At 41.7% G+C, this 25,331-nt stretch overlaps 1 protein-coding gene across 1 annotated transcript in view; it reads right to left on the bottom strand.

Moving 5' to 3' along the window:
* Nucleotides 1-4,265: 4,265 nt before the first annotated feature.
* The window catches only part of KIF26A (kinesin family member 26A), a gene marked incomplete at its 5' end in the record, with an annotated part of 64,452 nt that continues 43,386 nt past the window's right edge, over nucleotides 4,266-25,331 (bottom strand). The window contains 10 exons of the mRNA XM_010138323.1: nucleotides 4,266-4,803; nucleotides 5,339-5,489; nucleotides 6,352-6,542; nucleotides 8,872-12,253; nucleotides 12,811-12,973; nucleotides 14,663-14,822; nucleotides 15,114-15,297; nucleotides 15,549-15,811; nucleotides 16,302-16,395; nucleotides 18,386-18,595. Of these exons, the coding sequence (XP_010136625.1) occupies nucleotides 4,628-4,803; nucleotides 5,339-5,489; nucleotides 6,352-6,542; nucleotides 8,872-12,253; nucleotides 12,811-12,973; nucleotides 14,663-14,822; nucleotides 15,114-15,297; nucleotides 15,549-15,811; nucleotides 16,302-16,395; nucleotides 18,386-18,595 (4,974 nt within the window). The remainder of the gene's footprint in view (nucleotides 4,804-5,338; nucleotides 5,490-6,351; nucleotides 6,543-8,871; nucleotides 12,254-12,810; nucleotides 12,974-14,662; nucleotides 14,823-15,113; nucleotides 15,298-15,548; nucleotides 15,812-16,301; nucleotides 16,396-18,385; nucleotides 18,596-25,331) is intronic.

Below are 25,331 nucleotides of genomic sequence, written 5' to 3'. Positions count from 1 at the left end.
TGTTTAAACAGATGCCTAAGTGCTGTAGTAAATTGGGGCCCAAATACAGCACCATTTTTTATTTGTGTCCACTTCTGCCAGCTTAGACATCTGATACAGAGGTCATCTTACAGCTTTTGCCTTAAACCCTGCCACAATATAGAACTAGAGCCACAATACAGAACAGCTGCCTGTGGAGTTATGTTCCACGCATAACTTTAAAAATAAAATGCAAGTGGCTGGAAAATGTGGGTTTATAACTAGAAACAGAATACGTGGGTAACTTGAAATAGAAATAAATGAAACACTTTCTACATGCTGAGAAAAGAACAAATAATCTCCCATTTCTATTGCATTCTCTTTTAGTACTGATGTTTCAACGTGGCAGTTGAGTGTCCTAGAAACGCCTTAGCTGGAACTGCTTGGGCCAGAAGCACTGTAAGGAAAAGGATTTTACGTATACATTTAATGAGTTTTTGCCGACACACCTCTGATTTCTGCATAGGCAACCTATGTAATAACTGCATTTCCAAGCACTTCTAGCTATATCCCCACAGATGATCCCCACTGCTTCCTACACGGTTAGCATTGTCACAGCTTGCAGGAGTGTCTACCAGTGCCTCCAACTCACCCATCCAACTTGCAAATTTGGACAAGTTGAAATCCCACCTTCCACTAGTTTTATATTTTGACTATTGTTTATTTATTTATTATTTGCCTGATATTTATTTATTTACTATTTCTATCCCATGACCATTCAATGGGAAAATGCACAGGTAAGCTTGGAGGCCATGTCCAGAATGCAAGGTTCTCCTTGCTTTCCATAGTACCTGGTCGTGAGATAGGAGTCCTGCTTTCTCACTTGATTTCTGTTCCAGTCCATGCTTCATCTCTTCCTGAAAGATGCCTGACCATGTGACTGAGGCGCTGGGGACCTATCCTCTCCTCTCCCCGCCCCTCACACACAGGCGAGCTCACCTCTGGCCTCCTGGTTACTGAAACCTGGCGAGAGGTGGGGTTTGGGGAAAAGGGAATTTATGTCTCACTTCCTGAAATTTAATCTTTAGGCTTTATTTAGAGTCAATGTTGCATTGGTTTAAAAAAGCAGCAGCTGTCAATACATTTTTTTTCTGTGGCCAGGAAACAAGCATGATATGAGCTGCTTGGTAAACCAGCCATCAAGGGATGTAGTAAGAGTTGCCCCAAGAAGGGGAAGGTGAGAGATTTCACAGAAAGATCTGCAACCAAGGGAGAAAGAATTCTAGGTGACTTGGGAAGTTCTCCAGTACCAGTGGGGTCCTAAAATTTTATCTGATACCGTAACAAACTCAACAAGATCACATCTTCAAGCATGCAATTTAACGGCTATTTTAAATCATTAAATCTCAATAGAAAATTAATGAAATAAAACATCCAGATTAATTTTGCAATTATCATTTATAACCTTACATAATTAAGCCTTTTGCAATCCAGGCTTGAATCATAAACTAAGCATATACTTGTATAAACTCTAACAGGACCGAACCTTGAAAGTATCCCAAAAGAAAGGAGTATTACAGGCTCTGAGGTTTTAAGACATGAAAGATAATTTACTATCCACAACTACCAATCAAGAGCAGCATTTGCATACAGAAAGGTCTGCTATTTCATCCATCAGTGCCTCACCTTGTTTTGCATCTCAGGCTTGTTTTATGTCTCCAAGCCAGAAGCTAAACGTATTTAAAATGCACGCTATTGCCATGTTGACACATAACTCTGCAGCCCTGAAGTGTCGCTTTTGCTACTTTATGGCAAACATAACCATAGTTAGGAATTAAGAAGAAAGTACCAAAGGATATGCAGGCCTTATCAGTGAACACTATAAAGAGGAATATTTAAACAAATTGTCAGGTTTATAAATATTGGATGATTAGAAGTTTGAATTTTATTTCAGAGTATTAAGGGGAAGAAACAATGAAGACCTCCACAGAGAGGATAAAGTGGCTAGCAAAAAAAAAAACCAAACAAACGTTCTTGTGTGTATTTAAGAGGGTGTTACAGACTACCTTGAAAAGACTGTGAGCCCAGCACTGCTGTAGTCTGGGCACAGAGACTACCGCAGGTCAACTCATTTTGCAGCAGCATCACTAAAACGTGCATCCAGCAGACAATGGAAAGGCACCACCGCAAAACCTAACATCACACTGCAGAGGTCCCCGTAAATATATTCTCCTTTGGCCCTCTCCTTTGGGGATTTTCCCCCTTTGCTCAGAAATATTCGTCCCTCAGCAAACCGCTGCCTTTATTTTGATTGTATCTATTTATTTGATCCTTGCTCTGGAAAAAAAAGCCCGATGTATTGAATCACTGCATGGTTTTCATTCCGTCTTTGGAAGAACTGTGACTTTCTGCACACATACAGAAAGTAACTATGGCAGGAGTTTACAACTTAATAAACATATCTGGTATTCAAGGGTATCTGCAAGAGGAACCTCTAGAAATTCTAGAGGTTCATTCCGACATTCCCCCACAAACAACAGAGTGCCAAATGTCAGTAAGCAAACAGTGCACCCTCTTCCAGGGACAAATCACAGAGAAGTGGGTAAGAGCAGGGCATCCTTTGCAACCTATGCGAAGTCTCAAAGATATTTAAGCGCCAAACTTGCTCTCACTCTCCCACTTCTCCAGCTGCAGAATGAGGAGGAAAGCATTTACCACCCCCTTACGCCCCTCCCCGCCACCAGGCCTCTTTGTGAGGGCGAGAGACCTTGGTCCATTGATGCCATGCTCATAGGGATACAGAAACAGAGAAAGAGGGAGAGGAAAATTTCACACATTACAGGCCGTTTGGCCAAATAGTGGGAAAACACTCAAGATGGTGTCATTAGAAGCACTAGTTTTACATTAAATCTCCTGGAGTTACTGCAGCCAGCATCAGTGGGTGATGAGGACCAGGCACAGCTACTGTCTAAGCAGAGAGCAAAACACAGCAGTGTCAGAGAGCAATGTCAGAGAGAAATGAATGTAGTCATTTGATACGGGGTGCAGGGCTTGATTCCAGCTCCTGAAGTTTTCTTGTACTTTTAGAACCATTTTCAATTGCTTTGTCTCATCAGGGAAAACAAACGTGAGCTGCAGGCGTTTGTTCTGTAAACTATGAAGTGCTTAGAAACATAAGTATTATCATCACTAGCTATTTTAGCCTTTGGTGTTCTGTCTCTCTACCCCGTTTGGTTTATGATGACTGATACCAAAACTCTGTTCCCAGTCATCTCTCTTGGGCAAAGAGACAGTATCATGCGACATTTAATACAGTGTACTGCAGGCCATCCTCCACCTTCTGAACATTAAAATCACATACACAGCAAGAAGCAGTCATAACAATAGATGTATCTTTTATTCACAGATAAAAACTGAAGCAAGCCGTTATAATACATATTTGTACAAAGGACTTGAAAAAACCATAAAAAGGAAGATGATTAGAAAATATGATTCGTTATGAAATGTGGTATTACATACACTATTAAACCTTTTCAAAAGTATTTGTTTGGCAACAATTTATCAATAGTTTCCACACTTAAGTGGCCTCCTTCAAAAAAGCACAAATCTCATGCAGCATGTATAAACTTGATCCTGAGGGTTTGCCTTCCTTAGAAAAACTGTAAAAAGATATACTATTTGTCTTAAAAGTTCAAAATGCAAATGCTATATTTATAGTCAAAACTATATAAAAATATGGACCTAACTTAACATTTACAAAAACTTTTTGTTCCTTTTTTTTGTTTGTTTTATGGTTTTGGTAATAAACATAATTCTCAATTCCTGCAGTCAGAGAGGAAAAAAGAAAACCAAAACAAACCACAGTGCTCTTTGTAGACCTCCTCACATTAAGTTTACGACTCCAAAAAGACCAGGTCTGTGATAAGTGAGGTTAGTAACCAAGGAAGTAGGTAAGCAGTTAATATATATCTATATATGTATATATAAAAATGGAAAACAAACATTTATTTTGATCTGAAAAAGTAATAATACAAAACCTGAAGGTAAAACAATCATCTCAAAATGCCATAATACACCTTTTCAATAGATAAATGTTCATAAAAATATCTCGAACCCTAACCAAGAAAACAATTATAATACAATTTTAATTCTGCTACATAAAACAGCTTTTCTATGAAACAAGAAGGCAAGTTCAGGTATGAAAACATAATTTACTTATTGCTTTTGCTACAATGTTGATTTTTTTTTTACATATAGTCATAAATACACTATACAGTATAAAATATTTTGTAGGAATACATTTTGTGGTCTGCTTAGGTTTGCTGGCTTTAATTCTAGCACCAAATACAAAAATGAAAATCAAATGAACTTTAAAGGCACTTCCATTGTATGCTTGTTTGTTCGTTTGTTAATTAACATCTTGGTTTCTTCACATCCCTCTGGTAGAAGCAATACTTGATCCTACTTTTATCTTTGTACAGTTCAGGTCACATTGAGGCACCAAATGATTTATGAACATTCCCATCCCTCAGCTGTTTCTTTCTCTTAAAACATTCATTGTTGCTTTTTAGTCTTCTCCTTTCCTCCCTCACTTCCCAGCTACTTTACTTCTTTTCTTCATGTCAGACGATCCAGCTTCACTTCCTTCAGTCCCCTGAAAACCCTCTCTTCAAACCTCCACTTCCCTTACTCCGTCTTGCGTATCTGTTATTCCAATATCAAAACACGTCACTATCATGATGTGTGACTTGCACAAATTAACACACTGCTCCAGTTCCTCTGTCACTTGTTCCAGTGCCTCCAGGTACTCCTGTGACTCCTTATCAAGATCAGGATCCACTTCAACTGTCAGACAAAAAAAAAAAATTAGTAAAAGAAACAACTTATAGCAAAACATAATTCTTTCACAAGGGAGCCAATAATGCAGGGCACAATTTTATTTCCCTTGAACCAAGAAAATGTTTTCACTTTGTTCAGCAGATGAAAAACTACCTCAAGGCACCAGTTAGCACCATACTCAGTCTGTGAACAAATCTCGTGCCTCAGTTTCCCAGCTGTAACATGGATATGGAAATTTCCTTCTTTCCAAAGAAGGAAAAAAAATGTTATATAAATATTTAATACTAACAAGCATCACAGTGAGACACTGTATTGTTCTGACATTCTCTTCCGGTCGATTTGGAGGGGGTTTTGTTCGTTTCCGGTACTACTCAGCACTGAACAAATCCCACATCACAGAAATACAAATGGAGTCACAGAGGATATTAGGGCTCAGTTCACTAAAATATCTTAGCAAGTGCTTGTCTTTTTCAGTGGGACAGCTCACATGCTGAAAGAGTGTTACATGCAGATCATTCCGCTGTTTTTGCAAAATACTTACAGTCTTCTTTCCACTTATTTGGATCCATCATCAGCCTGCACTTTGTCTCTTCCAACTCCTCCTTCAAAAATTCATGCTTTGCTTTTACTTCTCTGATTCGCTGCTGGCGCCTTTCTAGTATCTTCAGCTTGGTATGGAAATACATCAGACCCTTTTAAGACACAGAAAGACCATTTCATGAATTTGCCTGTTATGAGCTGACCACCCACAGGTTGATATAAATTGCTCCCAGCTTATTACTCGTAAGAGTTAGCAGGTGAGCTGTTTTATTTGGCTGTGGGGTTGGTGGGTATTTGGAGGGGGGGTGTTTGAAGTTTACATTAATTGATTCTAATCTAGAGGAACAGCATGCTACATCACTTGAGCATTTGTTGCGCTCCTCTGAATTAGCAAACATCTCTTAATACATCCTGAAATTACTACCATTTGTAGTTTTTTTCCAGCAGTGCAAATCATAAACACAGCCTAATAATAATGTTAGAGTTATACTTAATCCTGAAACACATGAATTCTTATTTTCTTAAAAGCATTCCTACCTTCTCAACATCCTGGAAAGGCTATTATGAAAGAAATGGGGAAAAGGCATCAGAAGAATATAGAATTCTGGTCTCCAAAATAGAATTAGCTGAATTTTTTTCCAATTACAAGTAAATTAAACTCAGTGTATCCCTGATTTAATAGAACTCTGTCATTTACATAAAGAGTTAATGACCCTATCATTGAGGGAGCCTGTGAGGTTTCATCAGCCGGGGTAAGGTTATAAAGTCTTCTCATAATGTATTCATCGGTAACTTCCATTTATACCATCAGTCATGTTAGACACAATTAATTTTAGACAGCAATCATTTTCATTTTCTGTGTTAAGGGTACCCCAACATATGAATTGTAAAATTAATAATTACAGTGCTTTAATTACAATTAATTTCCTGAACACCATTCTGGCATTCAAGCAAGGACTCTTCCTGTATACTGTAATTTAAGTTGTCTACAGTTGTTGTAAAATATGTGCTGACCTCAGTTTCTTCTTGTCTGTGTCGCTGTAAGCGTTCCACATCATCAATCTCATAAACTTTAATTTCAAATGGCTCTTTTAAAGTGCCTGGCAAAGGTGGTAGATCAACCCACTGGCCGGTGATGCTGGGTTTTCTTCCCAGGGAGGCAGCATCTGGCAATGGAGCAGGAATCAGTCTACGACGCTGGAGCCCTAAAACACACAAGACAAGCATTCCTCAGACTCTAAGAAACTAACAGTCGGCAGAATGCACTGCAAGGAGTTAAAGGAAGATCTAGGTTCTCAAGATGCTTAAGAAGAAATTCTTTCCTTGATCTTTTCCTTTTAGTAAAAAACCCTCAGGCTGCTAACTGAGTTACTGTCTTGACAAAGTATGATTTACTTGATTCATGGGTGGGAGTAACAGCAGTTCCTCTCCCAAAGCAGATGTCTGAGCATCAGTTCTTTATTCTTTCCTTGCAAAAATATTTTGCCTGGATTAATTTTTCTTTGGTATTCACTTCCTTGTGATGGCAATGAGACAGTGAGAAATTTCAAAACAATACCGACAATGGCAGACAATATGGAAATCTCCTGCTCCTCCTGTCAAAGCCTAGCAAGTCTAAGATCCCTCTCATCATACTACATCTTTGCAAAGAGTAAACAGTTCCTTCAGAAACTACTACCAATGCTTGAAGATGCTAAATACCTGCAGTTTTCATTGCCTTTGTGGCATTCAGAAGGCAGCAACCAACCAAGCTGCAGCTTGAGCCTCCAAGGTATCCAATGACATACATACGAGTAGGATCTGTCCTACTGATCCATCCAGAAGCTGCATGACTCCAACACAGTTTGGAGCAACGTAAGTTACTCCAAGAATCTGTAACGCTTTGGAAAGTTTACAATATATTTTAGGCTAATAATTAGACTGCACCAAACATTTCTTGTAAGAAATATTTAACAAACTTCCCAGGAAACCTCATTTCATGTATAAAACATTATTGTCTCAAAGTCTACAACACACCACAAAAGTAATACATAATTTACTGATACAGAGCATTTTCAATTCGAAAAAGAAATAGTTCATCATTTTTAAAGACCTTATAAGCATTTCCTGGGGCAAAACTAAATACAAATCCATCAGTGGGTAATGCCTTCTCAATATGTGTGCAACTTATACAGCTGTTAATATTGATTTGTGGGAAAGGTTTAAGAGGTTGATACGCTATGAAAAGAGAACTGCAGCAAATGTTGCACTAAGTTACCAAAATGATTCATCACCTGCTGAAGCAACTCAGTTGCTTTTACCAGAAAGCAGAGATCTGTGTCAGTTTAACCCATTTGGTTTACTGCCAGCATCAAGCATCACGGGTGTCTAGAGGGGCTGCAATAATTACTGCTTTCCAACCAAAAGCTCAGATTCAGCACGTTGCTGGTATTAGTTCCTACTGTATTTCCAACAGTTAGTGTGATTGGGTTGCTGAATGAAGCTGCTAGTCGTTAGCTACATGGCACCGACTGCCACCAATTCTTTGCAATACTACAGGACTTCAACCTAGATCAGTAAAAATGAACACCCTAACAGCTGTCATATGAGCCTGATTTTGAAGCTGGCACTTACACAAGCACCACCTGCGAAAGCAATAAGGAAAGGCCCCAGAGAGCAGGAAAGGGGAGCTGGCTCTTATGCCCACCTTTGCACGGCGCTGTCAGACACGTCTACCTTGGCACAGTACGTGAGCCGGCGCTGCCTCTTGTGCGCAACTCCCCCATCAGTTTCTTATTGCTTATAGTATGTGCGTGTACACTTCAAAGTTTCTTTATAAAAACACTATTACAGTGCGATACAATAATTTTCCAATTAGCTGGTAGTACTGACATAAGAGTCAGTGCATCTGACATTCTCACCCTACTGCTCCACCTTTAAGCCTGTCTAATGCACACCCTCTTTAATTCACTAACACTCCTCCCTCCCAGGCCTATTCCCTTGTTTCTAAACTACAGTCCTACCCCATTGCACTGAAATTCCTTCATGGATGCCTGGCAGTAGAGCTTCTCTCCTCACTGCTCTTCTCTCACCAGTCTTCTCTGACACTGACTTGGTCCTCACAAGAACTCATCAGTGCCCATCCAGCACCCTTACTCTTCCAATCCACCCATAAAACCCCCCTACTTTGAGCTGCCTGGTGCTGCGTTCATCGCTGACCCTGCTGAGGACGGAAGGAATGGCCCCTGTCTGCTAGCAGCCACCTGCTGCCTTTGCCCTCACAGGGAGGATGCCAGACCCCTAGGGCACCCAGGACCTCTCCTGCCCTCTCTGCCACAGCACCTGTTTCACACCTGCAGCTTTGAAGTGAAATAAAGGACAAGTAGCTGCTGTCACATGCGCACACACAAGTGGGTGCAGACAGTCCATCTCCCCACTTGGAGTTCCTCCAAACCTCCTCTCCCTCTCTGTCAGAGACACCATGAAAACCCCCCATCCTCAGGGATGCAGCAGAGCACCAGTGGACGCCTGGCCACCTTCCCCTTCATTTCTCACCTGTTGATCGTTTCTTGGGGGACTTGAGGCTCCTCATCCTGCCTGGCGATGACATCCCACTTTCGCTCATGGAGTCATGTGCTGAGGAGGCGCTGCCGGTGGCCTCGCTGTCCCGAATCATGCTCTCATAGCCGCTGCTGCCTCCGCTGTGGTAAAACAGAGCAGTTCTTCCCATGGCTGGTGGCAGCTCCCCACTTAGGACGCTGCTGTTGTCACTGCCGTGCCCGCTGCTGTACCGCTGGGGCCGCCGCGGTGCCGTTATCTTGCTGTATGGAGACGGCAGCACCGGGATTTGTGACTTCTCATCACTGAGGTTAATGCCGCTGTCATTGCCGCTGTCAGAGTCAGTGGAGCCTCGGAAGTGGCCCACCTTGGCAGAGCCACCTGACACCAGCTCATTCACGCGGCTATTGGCCGCCCTCATGGCCTGCTTGGTCCCCATGATGGTCCCTCGGCCAGGTTTGCAGCTGACGGGCTGCACAGAGCGTGGGGCCACCTTCCCACCCGGGGCCATGCCGGAGCCCTTCCCTGTCGGCTGTGTCAGGGACTTTACAGAGGAACTAAGAGACTTTGATCCACTGGCAGAGAGGCTCCGGTTTTTATTCCCATTTGTTTGCACCTTCTGGTTAGCTGTGGGTTTTGCCTGACTGCTTTTACCGGGCGCAGGGGCTGTGATGGGTGGTGGTAAACCCACACTGGAGGTAACAGGGGGAACCCCCAGCCTGGGGACAGATCGCCCTGCCCGGCTGTTGCTGACACTCCCATTCTCCCTCGCCACACTTGCTTTGGATCCGACCGACGTCAGGCTGTCACACCTCTCCAGGGACATATGGCTCCCATAACGGTGCACAGCTTCGCTCTTTGATGTCTTTGCCTTTAAGCTGGATGTCATCTTGGGCAAAGAGTGGTCCCCCTTCAGGTTCATTTTGCTGCTGGCACTTTCACTGAAGTAACATCCAGCTTTCAACCGCAAATCTGCTTCATCTTCAGCCTTTGGCGTGGCAGCTCTAGCAAAGTCCAGGCTGGAGGCTTTTCCTCCACCATTACCCAGACCAACAGGTTTCTGCTCTAGACTTGATTTGCGTACAGGAGGTGTCGGAGGTGTTGGTCCACCTGGCCTGGGCAACATGGTAGACTTTTGTGGCGCGCTCTTCTTTCCCAGTGATGATTTCAAGCTGCCAGTGGCCAAGGGAGCATCCAAATTTCCTCGGGTCACAGCCTCCGACAAAGTACTGTTAGTGTGTGACACTGGCATCACTCCCAGCGTGGTGGCTCCTCTCTTCAGCTGTGGCATCTTCATTGCAACTTCTGACTTCTTGGCAGCTCCGCTGGAGGATTTGCAGGCCATTTCACAACCATCCACAACCCTTTGAGAACAGGCGAGCATAGTCTGTGACTTCGTTGGCCTGGATGTTGCATCAAAATACTGTGCAGCTTTTCCTGGCTGCTTCTCAGTACCAAATGCATGGGATTTTGGAGACAACAGTGACTCCGCAGGCTTTGTTTCCAACTGATAATCAGTGCGCAACAGCCAGGGATCTTCAAACATACCATGTGGATTCTGCAGCTCTTTATAGCTGAGGGCAGTATTATTGTGGATTGGAGACGAGGTAGTTTTTGTTTTCCTAGGAAGACTAGAATGTATGGTTTCTATCACGGATGTATCACGAGAATTACTGAATTTTATTTTTATGGGCTGATCAGTGACACAAAAAGCACTTTTTGTCTGAGATGCTTTGGTAGTTTCAGAGGTTTGAGGGCTTTTGATGATGCCCGAGGACAGCTTGCTGGAACTCAAGCTGTCACTCTCCAGTTCAGAGAAACAAAATCCACTGTCGTTCAGAGCACTTTTCAGGGGGACAGGTAAATGGGATGAATCCAAGGTGAAGGGTTCCTCAGACTTATTACAGCTGTAAGATGACTGTGCGACAAAGCTGTCACTAGACTGGGCTCCGTCACTTTCAATTGTACAGATGCTGACTTCACTAAGCCATGAACTAATAGAGGAACGTCTGCTGCTGGTAAAGGGATCCTTAGCAAAGGGCACCACAATATCAATATTTACACCAGTAGAAGTCTCCTGTGAGGTATAAGCATCAAACTCATCATTTATGCTGCTGATAATACTGACCGGCCTTGAACCCGATGCAAGGGCCTGAAGGGAGCAGTCACTGTTAAAGCTAATGATACTGGAAGGTCTTCCATTATCCATAATCCCGCTAATGGATAGTTCTTCCACCACAGTGAAAACAAGCTCATCTTCTCCATTCAGCTCAACAGGCTGCTGCAAAGTCACTGTGGTGGTGAGTATATCCCGATCGAAACATTTCCCTCTGAACGCTGACCTGAAGCTGTGTACTTCTATCGCACCTGTCTGATTCTGGGCATTGCTGCCAACCAGAAACGTGCTTCCTATGGGGCTTTGCTCAGGTTTATTTGCCATCTGCTTGCTCATTCCCACAGGAGGAGTCCGAACTGCATTGCTGTTGTCCAGCTCCAAATTCTCAGCTTTGGAACTTGGTACATGCTCTTTCTGCTGTGGAGGAGGAGGTGCTGGGCTTGGCAAGGGTCTCTTCACACACAAGGACTTTTCTTTAATGGCACAATCAGCCGTGACCTTATTCTGCTCCAGATTCCTTGAAGGGCTACACCTTGAGGACTGCAGGGAATCGGTGATTGTCTCTCTCTCTCCCTCCATTAATGACTCTATTATTTTGTTGTCAGCTTTGCTCTGCGGCTTGGAAAGCTCCGTTTTCAAGTGAGGTGTGGTCTTTTCATGACAATTGCCATTGCCACCCCTTGGTGCAGCAGCCTGGAAAGGATTATGCCCTTTTTTGGGAGATGCAGTTTCCTGCAGAACTGATTTTTTAAGCCCTCCAGAAGGAGAAGATATTTTTTCCTTTATCAGTTTACACTGTGCATTTTCTGTACCTCCAGGGACCGGACTGCAATTGGACACAACAGAGATTTCTCCACAAGCAAATTTGATGGGTTCCTCACTTCCATCAATGCACTCTAACCTTTCTTGCAGTTCAGCAAAAGTGTTGCATTTAAAATGGTCCTTGTCAGAACTCCTGCCAACAGCAGAATTGTCTTTACTTCTCTTCTTGTTTAGGGATGGGATTATGGGAACAAACTCTGGGGGACCTTCATTATCTGTCAATTCCCTGTCAGACAAAGCTGCACCATTAGGACCAACATAGATGACAGTATCGCAAGACTGTTCACTGCTGGAGGAATAATCAGGATCACTAGATATACTCAGGACAGGAAGGTCAGGGTCGAGGGCAACAGTTCGCGGGTGGAATGGTCGCAAATGGGGCGGTCTTCGGACATGACCTTCTTCACACGAACTCTCTCCTCCAGACGAGCTGGATGCATACTGCAAATGATCAATAAGGGAATAGTTATTAATATTTATTGACATACAAGAATATATATACGTACATATAATTGATTAAAAGGTCGGGCTCGCTATATGCTCTGTGCTTTGTGTATACTATCACAACTACATCTAATGGGAAGATGTTAGTGAATTAAAATAACAAGGTCAGGCTGCATAGATTTTACTGTATTAGGAGTACTATAACGATCACACCTTTTCAGATAATTTCCAGTAAATATTACACATTGTCTGTCTCCTCGACAGTTTTCTGTCCCTTCCTCATTGTTTTTTAATTAATACAAATAGGAGCTTTTGAGATATTTCCACATACAAACAAAGAAAGAATACGTGTTTGGAACAAAAAGAAGGGAATTTCAGGATTAACCATTGGGGGAGGGATGATGGCTCTATGCCAAGTCATTTGTCAGTTCCTCTCCTGAGCTTTTATGCATTTTGTATTACTTCTTACTGCCGAGAAATCCCACGTTCCCCCACTGCGAGGTCAGGAAAACTAATTTTCAAATAAATTAATTTCTGCTTATTTGTGAACCAACCTTGGATTTTTTCTTTCTCATTCGGTGGATTCGCGATGCAAGCTGAACGGTGGTGAGAGTTTCTGCATAATTGGCTGGGGAGTCAGAAATATGCGCAATCATAGTAGTTCTGCAGTTGATGTTGCCAAGTGATTCCCTCAACAACATTGTCAACTTGCTGTCCCTGCGTAACAAATGAGAACACTAGGATGGTTTAAAGAAATCACACCACAAGCTGTGCTTTCACTCTCATACGATACACGTATGTGTGGTACACGTAGAGAAGAAATATTCTCCTATTATTTTACCACATTTAAAATGTGTCTAAATGTACACATACAAAGACACCAATATTTTACTTATCTGCCTGTGTATTTGCATTTTACTTGTTACTTAGAAAACTGTAAAACAATGAATTGATAACTAGTTTAGTTATCTCAGGTTTAGCTCATATTACGCAAAAAGCTCATGAGTGTTAACTGAGCAGACTTAGTGCCTGGATAGGTACTACAAGCTGCGAGTACCTTATACCTGTGAGCTCTATGCAAACAATTTTGATAATAATAAAAAAAGTCAACAGAAACGGTAAGAAATCTCCAAACAAATATAACGGATATCAGAAATACATTATCAGTGCCACCCAGCTAATCTACTTTCCATTCTGCCTGCTGTGCTCTGCTCTGAGATAGCAAATGGGAAGCAGAATTTCTCTCTGAAGGCTTTTCTGGTGATGTGAGTCCTCCACCACAGACAGCAAAGCTGACAAGACAGGTGACATTTTGTCCTCCAAGACATCTCCCAGGGCTTCCCGGAGACTGCTTCCTATCGCTCCCCCCTCTCCTCCCGGAGCTGGCCTCACATGTGGGACCTACCATCCTGTCTGCTCACTAAATCATGGTAGGTGACAAAGTTGAGGATCTGCCCTTCCCTATTCTAACTCATCCATCCTCCACTCCATCCACAAACCCAGCAACTAGCCTGGGGAAATTACCTTTCTGCCTAACACAGAAAGAAAGGACACCTGTTTGAGATGCAACACGAGATAAATATGTAAAATGACATGATTGATAACAACAGCACAAAATTATAATGCATGAAGACAAGCAGCAATTAAATTTAGGGACTAAAGGTCAAGTTCTGGTAAGGGTGTTTACAATGTGGCGGTTGTCTTTAAGCTGGGCTCCCCACAGGTGTGTTTGACGTAATATTACTGTCACATACACTCCACAAAGGAACACACCTAAATGTTTGCTTCTGCTAAACAAATGTGCAACATGGTGGTCCTCTTTCTAATTGAAAAGATGTATCCCTCAAAAAGGCATACAGAAATAACAACCACACCTGATAAACTCTCTAGTATTTTCTGAAATTTCAATACTATTTTTTAAATTTTGAAAAAAAGAAGATAAAATCCTATGAAATTTTAATGAAATTGTTCACTAATGTCCAGCTGGCTGAGGTCAGTCTAAATTCCAAACCCAGGAAACAAAGAGCAGACAAAAGGAAAGAAAACATTTTGGCCATTTTCCCCTGCTTTTTTCAACAATCAAACCCTCCCCAACATTTCACCCAACTTAAGTATAAACGAATACGCGTATAACTTTTGGCCATGTAATTAAGAATTTCACCTTACTACTACCTGTGACGTTTTAAAAGTTGTGTGTGTAGACAGGTGTATATCTATACGTGTATAGACAGGTAAATGAATAGATATACGTATCCGTCATAGAGGAGTGACCTTAAAAGAAGACAGACTCCTCTGACAGATCTTCCTTCAACTTCATCTTAGGTAAAGAGTAAATTGTTGATGCAATTCATTGCTAAGGTAACACCAGCCACAAATTTAAGATAATGCAGACAATAATTCACTTACTTATATGGCACATGCTTAGCACCATTAATTAAGGCCAAAATTACATTGCCCAGGGCAGAGAGAGACAGACACAGAGAGCCTCCTCCATCTCGGCTCTTGCTCAGCACTTTTTCACAGCTCCCCAGATCAATGAGATGCAAACGGCTGCGTCCTCCAGACACTAAAACAAAAAGGGTAAAACCAGTTGTACATCACGTTCTTGCATGGACTCAAGCCAAGCTTGGTATTCAAAATGTATTCAAATGAGGAAAATAATGAATACAGCATGGGATAATGATCAAATTAAATATTAATAGTAAGGAAACCAGATATTAGCCACAGCTACCAAAGTTAAAGGTGACTTGACTGGCTTGAGGGTTCCATTTATTTTTTCTTTTTAAGTTTATGGCAAATCATTGTTTAAAATAACCCCAAACCACGTCATTTAAAATTAAACAATATGGGTTCATACTTCCTCCTTTGCCACTCTTCTCCATGCGATACTGGTATATGTGAAGAGTGAAGAGCATATGTGAATTCCTCCTATCTTCTTCCTCGCATTCAGGTTTGCTGGTACTTCTGGCAGCAATTGCAGCATCAAGGAAAAAGGCAGCTTTCTCTGCAGTCGGGGCCCTTAGCTCACTTTGGTTTTGAAGCTTGAATATAAACAAGAAAATGACTAATTAGTACGGGGCATTTTTTATTATTTTTTTTTTTGCTGAACTGGCTAAATCTCTAGGGCACTAAAAGAAACAAATATGTATGCCACGGGAGAAGGGCTTACAAATGAAAAGCAATATTTTTTTTTTCTGCCTTAAAAGTTGTCGTAATTGTTGTCAGATAAAAGGAAATAAAAAGAAGAAGAAAGTCAGGCTCAGAAAAATCTATGTTGTGATAACCATTATACCTGGGTTCCACATATTGGATCTTCTCTCAGATAAACCCCAGGAGACTGACCGTCCTGAAGGCTGCCAGTGGCTACTTCAGCTAACAAATCCTTAAGGTTTTCATCTTTGCCACTGATCTCCACAGCAGATACTCTAATAGAGAAACGAGTCCCAGTTTTTTCTTTACGTTCATTGATTAATTTGAAGAGCCAAGAAATTGCACAGGGGATGATACCAAGGCTTTGTGTGGAGTTATCTTTCCCAATCATAGTAAAAGATTTTCCTGGAATGAGAAGACAAATATGAACTTAATTCACCCCTCTTGTACAAGATAGTGTCTCTTCATATCACCCCTGTACATTACATGCAATCCCATGTCCTGCACAGACAATGTGAAAGAACAGAACAGATGCAAAAATGCAAAGTATTTAATAATTAACACATTACTATTTATTCAATTAGTTTTGCAATTTTTGTAACTTAGACCCACAGCAAATTAATCAGAGATGTCAGAAACATCTCTGATCTTTTGATCTTCATCACAATGCACTTATATAAACTTGCTCTTGAATAAGCTAGTTTGACGTTAGGTTTTACCTTTTCAAATTAAAACTTACAATCCCGGTGCAGAAATAAACCATGATAAGTTTGCAAAGCTAATTAAAAAGAAATTCTAATCTATTCATATACTCCAGGTTTATTGTTCCAGGAGCTGACAGCATGTAATTACCAGACTGACATAGTAATTAACTGTAACAAATTTGGGAGCTCACCAAGCTTGACGTGACCAAAGCAAAATATGCAACCATCTGCACCATTCACAACAGACTGGATTACTTCTGCTACTGTTCCAGAGCATACCTCAGCCTGAAAGAAAGATTGCAGACAAATAAGTAAAAGAGCATATACTACTATGGTTTTTACTACTCTTCTGCAATGACATGAATGACTCAATATTTTTTGAGACACAATATTCTCCCCATTTTTATGGCACCGGTCCTATTATTTTAGTAACTATGCTATTTTAAAAAAATAATACAATATGCTACTACAGCCTAAAATAGTTTTCAGTTCTATTAAACCAATTCTCTTGCAATATTGATTCTATGACTAATGTACCAAACTGAATGCTATCCAGCCAGGCACCCTGCTGGTATAATAGCTTAGCCAAGACTATTCAGCAATAGCAGTAACTCCACTGAAATTAAGCTACTCAAGAGTGCTCACAGGAATTAGAAAGACATTCATGCTGGAGAAAATGCATTAAGATCCCTGAATAAGATTTCCTAGTATCACATTTCTCTCTTCCAGGGGAAATATTATCATCAATAAAGAGAACTTGATAAAATATTTGAGTGTACTAAAACCAGTTTATCCACGTCAGTGAAGATTTCAAATACACAATAAGATGATCTATTAAGCACAGCAACTGGGTGCAGGGGAGCGGGTTGGTGTAAATATGTAACTACAGTGAAATGATAAGACTCTCTTTACAGGGGCATGGCCACAAGCTTGCCTTGAGCAACACCACCTGCACAGAAGTGGCTGCACTGGCCAACATCATCCAGATATACCTCGAACAGGCCACCCAACTGTCCATCACAAGGACTTGGAAGAGCCTAGCTCAAACCAGGTGTCAACAACCTGAAGGACTGGTGCCAAAACCAGCAGAGCAGCAGGCTGTGACCGGCCACCTTGCAGCAGTGCTGGCAACACAAGTAGAAAAAGCCGCTTCCAGTCCTGGACTAATTCTGAGAGCATTGTTGCATTTTTCTGCACGAAGACTCCATTTGAGCTTATGCAGAATCCTAAAAACTGACTCCTGACGTGGTTACCAGTAGTTTTGGGCACTGATGTGTGTGAGAGGTTATTCTCCATCTTAAGTTTTAGCCAAGCACTAGAAACTAATAGATATTTCCACATCTCTAGTCTGGGACCCAAAAAACTTTTAAAAATCCTAGCAGAAGATCTGAGGGCGGGATTCTGAACTGACTCATCATGTATTATCAGCATTCATATATCATTTTCACCTTGGATGTTTTATGGTGTATTTTTCACCCTAATTTTTTTCAGCAGTTCAAACTTGGAATTGTTCTTCACAGGCTGCTGAATTTGTTCTTCTTTTTAAAGCTGTTCTAGGATTTTTTTTTTTTTTTTGAAACTTAGGCTTTTCCCAGAAGGAAATTTCAGATATCCATGAGTACAATCTCAGCAAATATACTGCAGCCCACAATCCTCAAATACCTGCCATCCCATCTGCATATCAGATTTCAGGTCAGGGTCTACTACTGCACAAATACCCCCTTTTACAGGCCAAAAGAAAAGCACGCACCATCATCAGCACAACCATCAAGATAAATAAATAATCAGTCAAAAACTGTATCAACAAACTGAAAGAGGAGAGGAAAGTCTAAATGCTCCCTAACTGTTTCAGTAATGCAATCCCACAGGGTTAGCTGTATCTCTTCTCCTAACAACAGCATTTAGTTTAACATTAAGCACATGTTCATTTCCCATTGGAAGCAGTAGGGAAGGACCTTATTTCAGTGACAAATGGCTTAAAACCTAACCGGATGGAAAAGTGACTTTCAAACTGGCTCTGTGTCTTTCTCTAACAAGAGAAATTGCAGGAACATAATTTAGCCAGCAAATCCATCTCCCCAGCCATTATTCCTTAAATTTACATCTCAGCTAAACTGAAAATGCAGGATTCTACCCACTTGTCTATTAATTACCATTGTTTTTTTCCAAGCATTAAGGCAACTCGCTCAAATAAAATTCCCCAGAAACAGAAAGAACTCTTCATGCAATCAGGCCACGAGAAGACTCGGGAGGTTTATGCGAGTGACTTCAGTACCTGCGAAGCATCCTGGGGGAAAACCGCATCAAAGGCAAACATCTTTGGGACAGCAACAACTCCTCTTCTGTGACCTGCATTGGAAGGCCCGCTTGCTGCTGGATCATAAAATGTGATTTGCTTTTTTCGTGGGTCTACCTTCAGGAAGGACATGGATTCAGATGTTTCATGTGCTCCTTGAGAGGGACAAATCCTTACCATCACTTTCACCTGCAAGAATTCAGAAGAAAGCAACAACCTGAGTTCCCAGCTAAAGATAAACACATACAAAGCATTCCTCACAAACCCACTCCCCTTCCCATGACACATTCATTTGTAATATTTAGGTGTGTCCCAACAACCGTGGGACAAAACCAGAGCCAGATTTTCCAGCCTGGTTTCCACCCTGGGGTCTTCACTGAACTAGCTTTTAAAGGTGCGCTTTGTCCCTTCAGTTGACTCTGCTCTAGTTTTACCATTTCCATTTATAAACGTCTGATCTGCAGGTATAATTCACTGTAGTTGTAATACCACACCTAAAGAAAAGGAAACTCTGTCTCCTACCTTTCAAGTACTCAATGTGACCAAGGGCACAAACCAACCCACTCTGAGGAGCAGTCTGCATAACGCAAGGCTCAGACAACTAGTGCATTCAAACTAAACTAAGAATCTTTCAATTCCTTATTCACGCTCTTCTAATAAAAATGTACTTCTCTCACAGCCTTCGCAGACACGCCTTTATGCTGTCATTGCTCAGCTCTGGTGGTTAGTTGCAGATTTAACGGGAAAGAAGGGAAGGGAAAAAAACCCCATTCAGAGGTTGAAAAGCTTGAAAAGAAACTACTCACATGGTACATTTCTACTGCAGCAGTGAAAATACATGGCATTTCAAGACAACATTTTTAGAAACTCAGACATGTTGCTGTCGTTTCCAAAGCAGCTTATGGGAGCCAAGTGATGGGGTCTCACAAAAGTTCAGCAAAGGCTGCACACCTGCTTCTATTAAGCTGCCTGGAAATCACATTCTTACTCGAAAAACTGTGAAATACTGCTTCACACCCTCTTACAACCATTTATCCCTGAGAAATGTTCCCGGGTCAGAACCAGCATGTTTTATACATCTTGCACTGAAGTAAATGACTATTACAGGCACAACTTCAACTCTGCTCTGCCCAGCAGATCAAACTTAGGAGAAAAGCAATGCTCAGCCAGAGTGACTTCCCATGGCCAGTATGAAATATTTCACTAACAAGCTGAACAACAGTGTTGTATCCTTATCCAACTACCAGGCAACTTTCACAGCACCAGTGTCATCCATCTAACTTCACCGAGTGAAGAGTCTCCATGGCTGTAATACACCACAGCCAGCAGAGCTGGAGCAATTTACGCTCCTACTCTCTAGAGCACCCATCAGGAGCTTCATCTTCTGCAGTGCGCCTACTGACCCACAAAACACCCACTCCTTTTACAGCACTTGCACCTGATTTGGAAGGGAAGTGACAGACAGCAACCCCTCTGCTGCAAGCCTACCACATACCCTGCAAACACAGAGCACATGGTCGCTTGCTGATGAATCAGCACTCAGCCCTGGTGAGGATGCACCTTGAATACTGGGTTCAGCTTTGAGCCCCTCCCTACAAGCAGGACATTGAAGTTCTAAAGCATGTCCAGAGAAGGGCAACAGAACTGGTGAAGGGTTTATGTAACAAGTCTTGTAAGGAGCAGCTGAGGGAACTGGGGTTGCTTAGCCTGGAGAAAAGGAGGCTCAGGGGAGACTTTATCACTCTCTACAACTGAAAGGAAGTTGTAGTAAGGTGGGCATCAGTCTCTTTAACCAACTGACAAGCAATAGGACAAGAGGAAATGGCCTCAAGTTGTGCCAGGAGAAGCTTAGATTGGACATTAGGGAAAATTTCTTCACTGAAAGGGTTGTCGAGCCCCAGAAGAGCCTGCTCAGGGAAGTGCTGGAGTTCCCAGCCCTGGAGGTATTTAAAAGACGTACAGATGTGGTGCTGAGGGACATGGTTTAGTGGTTCACTTGGCAGTGTTAGGCTAATGATTGCTCTCAATGAGCTTAAAGGTCCTTTCCAATCTAAGCGGTTCTATGAGTCAGGCCAATCTCTAGCCCTGAGCTGGGTGTTGCATGGGGAAGCTGGGCTGGAAAGCACAAATCTCTGGGAAAGAATGATCCTCATTTCAGTAATTTGTTGTTGTTGTTGTTAAATTTAACCCTAAATCTGATAGAACAATTTGACTCTTTCTTACTGTGTTCCAAGAACATTATGTCATTAAAATGGTGTGCACATCTTGCACTGACATATTCTTTGTGTTTTTACAGAAAAAAAAAAAAAACAAAAGAAAAAAAACACGCACTTTGCAGTCAGCACTTCCCAGTCACTCCTTTATCCAGAGAAATAGTGTCAAAGGAAGAACCAAAGCAGAAACACTGTTTCAGGAAAGCACCACATGGGAAATGCAAGCAATGAACAGAGACCAGAGCAGGCTGAGCCACCCAGGACTGCCCTTCATAACAGACCACGTGCAAAGATGACTGCATGCACACCTGCACCCCGTGGGTGCAGCGAGATATAGTGCCCAAGCCAGGATGATCCACAGCAGGCAGGTGGAGTGCAGCAGTAAGCACCATGCTGAACCTTTATCAAGTCCCTGCCTTTATCAAGTGGGGACGGCAGGTAATTTGAAGATTTCTTTTAGGTCCTTAACTGTTTCATTTTTCCAGCTCCTCCTTTCTAAGCTGCACACAGGCATCCCTGCACAATTATTCAAGCATTGCCATAGAACATATTTTCCACAAAGTGGCTATAAAAGCTTTTCCATAACATTTTTTCCCAAACAAAGAGGTAAAGAAACAACCAATCCCTCTAGCAAACACTGCAGGAGGCTCCACCAAAGCAAATTCTTCCACCTATTGACTCAAGCAGTCCCCTGATTGCAACATTTTCTTTTCTTTCCCCTTTCACAGTAATATGAATATGAAAATACAGTCCCAGAAAATAAGCGACCCTTAGAATAAATGAAACAGCTGCTTCAAAAGCAAAGTGCATCAGAGGTGACACACTCAAGGCTGTTTCCCCATAAAAGCTCCATGAAGCCAGCTTTGTGTATTAGCCTGCTAGCTCAACCTTGACATGGTAACAAGGCACTCAGAAAAATAACCTCCCTCAGTAAAAAAAAAAAAAAAAACACAACACATAAAACACAAAAAACAACCCACAAAACCTAAATACATATACGTATAAGTACAGATGCCCACTTCAGGGTCACTTGTTCAAAATTAGTTTTCAAATACATGCCGTTTTCAACACACTTTCATAAACAGACCTTTCTGTACTCTTGTTCACCTATTATTAGATTATAGCAGCCAGAGCTTGGATAAGAGAAAAATTGGTTTGCTCCTGACCTAAACTGCAAGTTACCTCATCAGAGAACTGCTGCCCCTTACACAAAGGTGGCTTCACTTCCCAAAAAACCTTGTGTGGCAAATCGGCTTTTTGATTTGATCTCTCTGAAACAGAAAGATACTGAAATACCTTCCCATAATGTACCACATCCCAAACTTAACAGGCCTCAAGGGTCATCTTCATTTTTAGAGTGGAAGTGAGCTTTCAAGACAAATGGGAGGGGAAAGAGAAAAGCAGCTTGAGAGATTTCCTCTTTTCATGTATAAGTGTGATCTGTAGAGTAGAAAAACACAGATTTCAAAATTTCGTTTCTCTGATAACTGAATCTATCTTTAAGTGATGCCTACCAGAAACTGAAGGGTTGTAATGTGTCACACTCATTCATGATGCTGAGCCAGACTCTGTCTTCACTCAGAAATGAAGCAAAAATGCTCATGAAAGTATCAACAAGCACAAAGATCACTCAAACATACCCCTTCACCGCAGCAAAAACCAAGTACAGGCAAGTACCAGGTGCATGCACATGCTTCTAAGTAGGTAAAAGAAAGGTTTGGTGTTATACTACTTATTCTTCTTACACTTCTTGCCCTCCTGTATTTCAAGACCAATCTTAAGTGACAGGTTTATACTCTCAGCTCTGAAGTTCATCCCAGTGCTCTTCTGGGATGAGTATGCAGAAAAAGCTGCCTACTGCAGAGCCAGCATGGTTCCTGGCTTAAGGATAAGATTAACTGCATCTTCTTCTGGGTCTCCTTATCTAGTTCTCATACAAAAGTCATGCTCACCTGTAGAGATAGCAATGTGTAGCACAGGAAATCATTCAGATACAAGGGCTTGGAGTGAAGGGAGGATTCAAACAAAACACAGGAACCTGTAAATCTTAGTGTCATTTTGGCCTGTAACTAGGGAGCAAAGCAGCAATACCTGCACTGCACCCTAATGTTTTTATTCACTTATGAAATTGATTTACTGGAATTAAGTGCAATAACACTAATTTCAGGCCCAGTCAGGATCACAACCTCTGTCATCCAACACCATGGCCAGCTTTCTGGTAGTCAGTTCCAACTGCAGCGGTACCAGCTACTGGTAACACTTCTACAAAGCAAAGAAACACAAGATAAGGAATTTCAAGGAGACTGAATGAAGTAAGAGTAAGACAGTTCAGAAAGAATAAGAACAGGTCTGTGAAAAAAAAAAAGTGAGCTAAAAGTAATGGCAAGGAGGGGAGGTGGAGGAGGGGAAAAGAGAAAGAACATAAAAAAGGAAAGACAAATATGGCAATTTCAGAAAAGTCTTCTGAGGCTCAGGGCACCTCTGCCCTGACCACTTTTAGAAGTCCTTAAGGAGAGCTAAGATGGCACATCCATCCTGTGGTGGGGGGGATCCTTCCTGCTTGAACTGCGGAATTTTAGTAAGTATTTTGCCCCCCTTTTGTGAATTTCTTCTCCAATGTCACAGAAAGATGCAAAGTAAGAACAAGAGTTTTCAAGTGAAAGTTTATTATTAGCAAGGATACGAGGATTTGCACATAGACATTCATACAGACACTGAATGTTGGACAGGGGCTCCATTTTAATGAGGATGTTAATAGAAAAACGGGATAGGTTTGTATTTGAGTGTAATTTCTGCAAATAAAAACAAAACAAGCACAAACATCACAATACTTGCACATGATTAATATTTTTCTCAGTGTTTGAGACAGTCTAAATAATACAAACCACTGAAGTATCTCACTAATTAACTGACTCTAATCTGGTGGGTTTTGTACACTGGGGGTTAACGCTTTGCTGCTGAACTTTCCAAATTCATGTTTCTGCAGGAACCAGGAGGTCAGCAGAACTGCTGAAGGAAACCTTATTAAAATCAAAAGTGTTTAGGCAAAAAAAGATGGCAAATACATCCTGAATATGCCATTAAAAGAATAAAGAACTTAAAAAAATAAATGAGCAAGTAATTTGAAAAACTCTTAGAAATGGATGGCATAAGGTCAGAGGCCCACCCACCCAGCACAACAATGGGTGTAATTTTAACCCTCACTGGCAAGGCTGGGAGAGAGATTCATAGCAATCAAGGAATTTTTAAAGTTTATCTGTCTGTCGGCCTACAGTGGAAGTCAGGGAAAAGAAAGGCTACAAAAGCAAACATCTGCATGCTAGAATTCATTTGTTTCAGCTCTGTAAGGGCAAACCCAGTGGATGGATGCTGAAGCATTAAAAAAAAAAATCATACTACCATTATATGCTCACAAAGAATTTTAAGGAATACAAACTGGAAAAGAGCAGATTTCTGAAAAAAATGATGGGGGAAAATAAAGTCTCCTTTGTGGAGGATAATGGCTATGTGGAGGCTTCTGGGTCTAAACATCGATACAGTTTCAGAAACATCTGATGAGACCACTAGAGAAGTACAGATCCATACAGTACATTCAAATATCAGTAAATTGTGAGCCAGAACTCTAGACCTTGACATCTCTGACCCTTATGAAAGTCAAATCTAGATGCTTATTTAACAATTCTTCTCACCTAAACACTGAAATATCTCAGAAACTGAGAGAAGTACATCGTGGCTGTTATCAGCACTTGCTCCTCTTGGAGCCCTCCTCCTCAATTGCTACTGTCTACTCTGTTTCACACCTCAAGTCACAAGGAGACACCTTCTGCCCCACTGCCATGGGGCAGTTGTGGTTCTCATGCTGTGACTTTCTCCAGTAGTGTCAGACCCATGTGTCCCCTTTGTGTGGACCCATGATTTCCAGACCTTCCCCCATATACTGAAGCAGGTGGAGTTGAGGAGAACAGGAGGGGGGAGTCACAGCAACCAAAATAACGGGCTGGCTTCAGGACTGGTCAAAATAGTGCAGAACATCCAGCGTATGTCAGTGCCAGAAAACAGGCTTGGAAAAAGTAAGAGACAGACCAAAAAGCTGTGAAACCCACACTTCATGTCTTGACAGCAAGACATGAATGTGAGACTGATGGCCAGAGGCAAGCTAGAAGTTTTGTCTAATATAGCCCATTTATTTTGGATATGCTGCATTGAACGGAGCTACCGCAAAGCCATGCGTCAACAAACACAAAACGACTCCTCTAAGACCAACAAGGCATGCATTGTCCCAGAAGAAATCACATCCGAGGCTGAATTTGTAGAGGAAAGAGCCAGCGATAAGAGAGAATGACACAATCCTACACAACTTTAGACAGAAACAGCCTGGAGACTGAGATAGTCAGGTTCACATTGATTATTACGCTGTAATCAAGAGAGATGGATGGGCTATCAGGGGGAGGACCATCTCACACTTAAAGAACTCGATGATTTAAATTCTGTTCCTAAGACTATCGCAGACCTCTGCTACACATTTAGGGCAACGAATACAAAAAATGCTATATATAATCTCAGAAAGCTGATCATTCATCTTTCAGCGGAGTGAACGGCACCAAATACTCTACGCGGTTTAATTTGGGGCAGTCATGTAGACAGAGAAGACTCCACTAATTCACGAAGTAATGACTAGACTCCACGGCATTTTGAATGACGAGGAAATTAAG

This window comes from Buceros rhinoceros, unplaced genomic scaffold (assembly GCF_000710305.1).
Source record: "Buceros rhinoceros silvestris isolate BGI_N320 unplaced genomic scaffold, ASM71030v1 scaffold966, whole genome shotgun sequence".
Classification (NCBI taxonomy): Eukaryota; Metazoa; Chordata; class Aves; order Bucerotiformes; family Bucerotidae; genus Buceros; species Buceros rhinoceros.
Note: the sequence above shows the minus strand (reverse complement) of the source record. Positions and strands in the feature narration are given on the sequence as shown.